We start from the raw sequence: 6,000 nt of genomic DNA, 5'->3' as shown, positions 1-6,000 counted from the left end.
GAATTAAGGTAGGATTGAACTCATTAGTTGCATTTTTGTAACAAAGCCTGATAAAAGCCTGAAGGTGCATACTCAGTAGAGGCAGTCAGCAACCAACAATCAGAAACATAACCAGTGGATGTACACGAGAGGTGCTGGTGACTGTGAAACCACTGAGCAAATGACCATGTATGGAACATTGAGTAATTTGAACCTGGTGCAGGGTGCTGAAGGGAAGCCAGAGGGATGGCAGGAGTATGCCCTAAGATGTTAGAGGCAGCCCCGATGGCTGCAGAACCTATCTGTGCAGACTCTGCCCATGTGGAAAGGCCCACTACAACTGCTAGTAGCATGACAGAGCTGTGTTGCAAAAAAGAGCACTTCTGTGAGTTGGCACAACAGGTCCTTAAAGAATTTTGAGAGCATTTGGGGAAGATCAAATTCCTCTAGGTTAGAAATCATTATCTACTCAAGAGATCCCATAACATTATCTTCACCTTCAGTGGACCAAGTTGCTCCTTGAAATCCAAGCAGCTGAGGTTGTTTTAAGCTGGGTGACCTTCCAGACAGGCCATGAGTGAAAAAAAATCTCTTTTTCCTTCTTCCTGGAATGCTAGGGATCAACATCACATTTTATTGGAAAATTGACTCAGTAGGGAATGGTATTTAATAAACTGTTGGCGTTTAGGCTAGAATGGTCTCTGCTCACTACTATTCAATATGGGGCATCCCCTCTCCCGGCTGGGGAAACCTGCATACCGGAGCTGACAGCAGGAATTAATTTTTTTAGACCCTCGTTTCCAGTGGCTCCTGGCTAATAGCTGGAACAGGCTGGCAGGGAGAAAGCAGAGACAGGAGGAGGATGAAAGCAGACCTTTAGGATTCCCTCACTAGGTCAGTTGATACCAGGGGCAACCAATCCCCTCACATGCCAATGGGGCAAAGAAGCGATATTGCCAACAATAGTTAGAAAACCTGCAGCTGTGTTCTGAAACAATGGCATTAAGAAACCATCTGATGATCTGCAACATGAGCAGTATCTGCTTTCCTTCTGATCTGGCTCCTGTGATCAGCTGAAAGAATGGACCAGAGATTTTCTACAGGGCACTTGCTTGCACTGCCTCCCGTGTGGATTTTAGTGTCTAGCAAGATCTTGGCTCGCCCACTGCTGGTCCTTCAAGCTGTTGCACTCAAATGTCTTCCTCATTTAACAGGCTGCTTTCACAAAACCTGTAGGAATGTAATTGTCTTTGAGAGCTTTGTCCCTTATCTCACTGAAGTAACAAACTCAGCACATGAGCAGAGCTAGAGAAAGAGCATTTCCTCTGCTTACAAAATTGGGCTGACTACATGTATAGGTTCTTATCTGTCTTACATCTTATTTACTGTACAGAAGCTTTCCACTCTCTCACTGTAAAATATTAAGGACTTGAAACCCAGAGGGAAGTGAGTTTCATGCATTCAGGTACCTTCCAAAACTGCTACTGCAGACAGTTGCCATCACTGCAAAGTGTGCACAATACTCAGTGTAATATACCAAAGGATACAGAGGGAAATATCTTAAACTTTGGTTATGAACCTTACAAGGATCTGAATGGAAGCAATTACAAAGAGTATCAATGAAAAAAATAGGATCCTTTATTTAAAAACATTTTAATTAACACAAAATCCTTTCCCAGAAAAATCAGAGATTTCTTTCATTCATGGATTACTGTATCATGGCACCAGGACATTTGGTGCCACTCATTGGTTGTGGCATTGTGTTACCTTTATCTCCACTTCCCGTATCAGTCTTTGCTGATGCTGGGACAAAAACTCTTTCTAAGGAATGCCTAATGTGCCCCTTGCACATGATGCCATCACTACTTCTGTGTCACATTTTCCCATAGCCTGAACTTACAAGTACTGAATCTGTGAGATTTTAATGGGATCAGGGTTATGAGCGGTTGTACACTGGACTGTGAAGCTGCAGAGATGGGCATATTCTCACGAATGGGCTTCACTAACTAGCAACCTTGCCGACCTCAAAGATGTTGCCATCAATGGTGTGATGAATCACAGTGCCTGCCCTTTGATTTCACACCTTTAGGGTCACAGCCCCTTACAGACTACGATCATTCCTGAAACTGAATTCAGAATTGGACACATTTTAAATGTTTGCTTTCACATGGCTGCTGAGGATCCATTCTCCAAATCCTGAGAGCTTTATCATATCTGAAATACTTTCTTTATCCCAGGCTCTTCTTGGTGATGTCAAGCAATAGGACAAGAGGCAACAGGCAGAAAGTGATACACAGGAATTTCCACCTAAACATGAGAATGAACTTCTCTACTATAAGAGTGACTATGCACTGTGACAGACTGCCCAGAAAGGTTGTGGAGTTTCCCTCACTGGAGATATTCAAGAACCATCTGGATGCAATCCTGTACTACTGAATGGATTCAGCAGGACCTTGATACGCTGGAAAATTGGAGAGAAACCTAATGAAGTTCAACAAGGGGAAGTGTAGGGTACTGCACCTGGGGAGGAATAATCCCAAGTACCAGTACAGGTTGGGGGCTAACCTGCTGGAGAGCAGCTCTGTGGAGGACTTGAGTCTTGGCGGATGAGAAATTGGCTATGAGCTGGGAGTGTGCCCTTGCATCCAGGAGGCCTAATGGCATCCTGAGGTGCTTCGCTGTCCCACTTGTGGCAGCCAAGAGCAGTTTAACACTATATGGGTGTAACCAAAACTGTACATTCTTTACGCTTTATGTTATTCTTCATGAACTGCTAATAATGGATCATTTGCAGCAGCTGCCCAGGGCACACCTGACACCTCAGGCTACAAGCTGGGTGTTAAAAGAACCCTGTGAAGCACAGAAATATTTCTGTCTTCACACCAGTGACTCAGCTGTGATAACTCCCCTCTGGGGAGGCATCAGCACCGTCACACCCAGCCTGAGCGGCCATGTCTGCTAATGGGCCATTAGGGACTGGCACAACAGGCAGTTGGAAGTCCTAGACCATCAAATATTCCAAAAATATCCCATGACTCACAGAATATATCACCCATTGTGAAACTCCCTGCCCTGGGGGAGGTACTGGGCATTCCCACCAGAACCTGTACATATATAATCTTTGGTGTTGGGACTTCTGGTACCAGCTATCAGATCCAGAGGAGGACCAGAACCTCAACAGGACTGTGACTGCCACTCTCAACCAGACTGTGACCATCATCCTCACCAACAGGTTTTTCCTTTCCTTTTACTCTGCACTCAGGGGAAACCATGTGGTGCTCAGCACAAGGGCAAACGAACACCATTCTGTTCATGCCCCAGGGAGCTGGGTTATCTGTTTGGGGTTTTGTGTGTTAAAACCAGGTATCATTGTATTTATTGTAATCTTTTTAGTAAATTGTAACTCTGACTTGTAACGTCTCTTGAGTTGGGTTCATTCCTCCCACCAGTTTTACCTTTCAACCAACACAATTGGGAACAGGGAGGTGATTCTCCCCCTATACTCAGCCCTGGTGAGGCCATATTTGGAGTAATGTGTCCAGTTCTGGGCTCCTCAGTTCAAAGAAGTCAAGGAGCTACCGGAGCAGGTCCAGGAAAGGGCCACAAAGATGATTAGAGGTCTGGAGCAACTCTCTTGTGAGAAGAGACTGAGGGAGGGAGCTGGGCCTGTTTAGTTTGGGCAATATTGAGAGTGGATCTCATTTATGCATATAAGAATCTCAAAGGGAGGTGTCTAGAGGATGGTGCCAGACTCTTCACTGGTGCCCAGAGACAGGACGAGCAGCAATGGCCATAAACTACAACACAAGTTCTACCTCATCATGAGGAAGAGCTTCTTTACACTGAGAATCACAGAATTGATAGGGTTGGAAAAGACCTCTGAGCTCATCAAGTCCAACACTTGGTCCAACTCCAGTCCATTTACCAGATCATGACACTCAGTGCCACGGCCAATCTTAAAAACCTCCAGGGATGGTGAATCCACCACCTCTCTGGGCAGCCCATTCCAATGCCTGATTACTCTCTCTATAAAGAATTTTTTTCTGATCTCCAACTTCAATTTCCCCTGGCAGAGCTTGAGCCCGTGCCCCCTTGTCCTATTGCTGAGTGCCTGGGAGAAGAGACCAACCCCCAGCCGGCTATAACTTCCCTTCAGGTAGTTGTAGACAGTGATGAGGTCACCTCTGAGCCTCCTCTTCTCCAGGCTAAACAACCCCAGCTCCCTCAGCCTCTCCCCACAGGGCTTGTGCTCCAGTCCCTTCACCAACCTTGTTGCTCTTCTCTGGACCCGCTCCAGCCCCTCAGTATCTTTCCTGAACTGAGGGGCCCAGAACTGAACACAACACTCAAGGTGTGGCCTCACCAGCGCTGAGTACAGGGGAAGGATCACTTCCCTGGTCCTGCTGGCTACTGCTGAGGGTGGCAGAGCACTGAACAGGCTGCCCAGGATGGTCGTGGGGTCTCCCTCTCTGGAGACATTCCAAACCCACCTGATGAGTTCCTGTGTCACCTGCTCTGGGTGTCCCTGCCTTGGCAGGGGGGTTGGATTAGGAGATCTCCAGAGGTCCCTTCCAACCCGGCCCATTCTGTGACCCTGTGCCATGCGCTCTCAGACGGCCCTGCCATGGCAGGGCGGCCAGACCAGCTGCCACCCGCCGCTGCCTGCCCATCCTTGCCTATCCTTGCCCATCCGGGGGTTCCGGGATGGATCCCGCGCTCCTGAGAGGCGGGGCCTTTGGAGGAGCCAACCCGCGGCCGGCGGGGGCTCTGGGGGCCGGGCCCGTGACGCCACAGCGCAGCTATGGTGGCTCGGCAGTGACACGTCTCCTTCTGGCCCGGGAAGGGGCGGGCGGCGTGGGATCTCGCGGGATCCTGGCGCGGCTGGATCGGCCCCGGGGCGGTGACACCGGGGGGCCGCGGGCGGCAGCAGCGGCGGGCAGGGGCGGCCGGCGCGGACATGGCGGGGCAGCAGTTCCAGTACGACGACAGCGGCAACACGTTCTTCTACTTCCTCACCAGCTTCGTGGGGCTCATCGTCATCCCCGCCACCTACTACCTGTGGCCGCGGGACCAGCACGCCGGTGAGCGGCCCAGCCCCGGGCACGGCCGGCTCCTCCGCAGCGCTCCGCTCCACTCCCCCCACGCCGCTCCCCGCGGGGCCGAGCCGGGTCGGGCCAAGAAGGAGCCGTCGGCCCAGCCCTGCCCTGCCCTGCCCTGCCCTCTCTGCCCCCCGGCGTGCCCGGGGCTGGGGGCGGAGGCCCCGCGGGGTGTTCGCCCGGAGCCCGGAGCGCTCCCGGCGGGGCCGAGGGGCCGCCCCAGCGCAGCGCCCGCCGCGGCTCCTGCAGAGTCATCGCGGCGCTGGGTCCGGGCTTTGTTCGGGGCTTGGGCTTCCCTCCCTGCCTTCCCGGAGTGTTCCAGCGCGGGTGACCTAAATTTTACTCGTAGGGAAGAGAATAAGCTATTGAGTTGAGGCCAGAGTGGAAAAGTTACAGGGCTCTTCTTTTATGTGCCGTAAGGTCACAGCGAGTGCGAAAATAGCGATTTTTTTTTCTGTTACAAGTCACGGTGAAATGTCCGAAGGGTTGCATTTCTGTGCCACCTTTCCGGGTGATGCTTTGTGTCCCCGAGCAATGTTAGAAAGTTTCTCCTAACAGTTCAGAATTTCATTTCCAAAATGATTTTCCTCTTTTTCTTTACTGTATCCCTCTATTCTTGTAAGAAAAAGGCGTTTGGGTATATAGGCTGCAATTTTAACGGCAGTTTTGAGATTAAAAATCGTGTTTAAAGGCAGGGTAGTAAACACTGAATAAAACAGGGATGCTTGATGTGGATTCCCATCGCTGACACCTACTGACCTCTTCAGAACACTTGTGCCGTGCAATCTGAGAAGAATCCCTTTTGTTCCCTGCATCTTTCTACGTTCAGTATCTGGTGGTTACTTAGTGGTTTTGATGCCGTTTTGAATGGCTTGCCAGATTCCCCTTAACTTAGTTTTATGTGAAAAAGAGATACTCAACAGTG

General features: G+C 50.1%; 1 protein-coding gene across 1 annotated transcript in view; it reads left to right on the top strand.

Moving 5' to 3' along the window:
- Window positions 1–4,831: 4,831 nt before the first annotated feature.
- SEC63 (SEC63 homolog, protein translocation regulator) overlaps window positions 4,832–6,000 on the top strand; it is a 63,380-nt gene continuing 62,211 nt past the window's right edge. Inside the window, exon 1 of the mRNA XM_071548856.1 lies at window positions 4,832–5,060. Coding sequence (XP_071404957.1) covers window positions 4,937–5,060 — 124 coding nt within the window. The 5' untranslated portion in view covers window positions 4,832–4,936. The remainder of the gene's footprint in view (window positions 5,061–6,000) is intronic.

The sequence above is a fragment of the Pithys albifrons genome, chromosome 2 (assembly GCF_047495875.1).
Source record: "Pithys albifrons albifrons isolate INPA30051 chromosome 2, PitAlb_v1, whole genome shotgun sequence".
NCBI classification, from domain to species: Eukaryota; Metazoa; Chordata; class Aves; order Passeriformes; family Thamnophilidae; genus Pithys; species Pithys albifrons.
The sequence above is the reverse complement of the archived record's forward strand: the minus strand, read 5'-3'. Positions and strand labels throughout refer to the sequence as shown.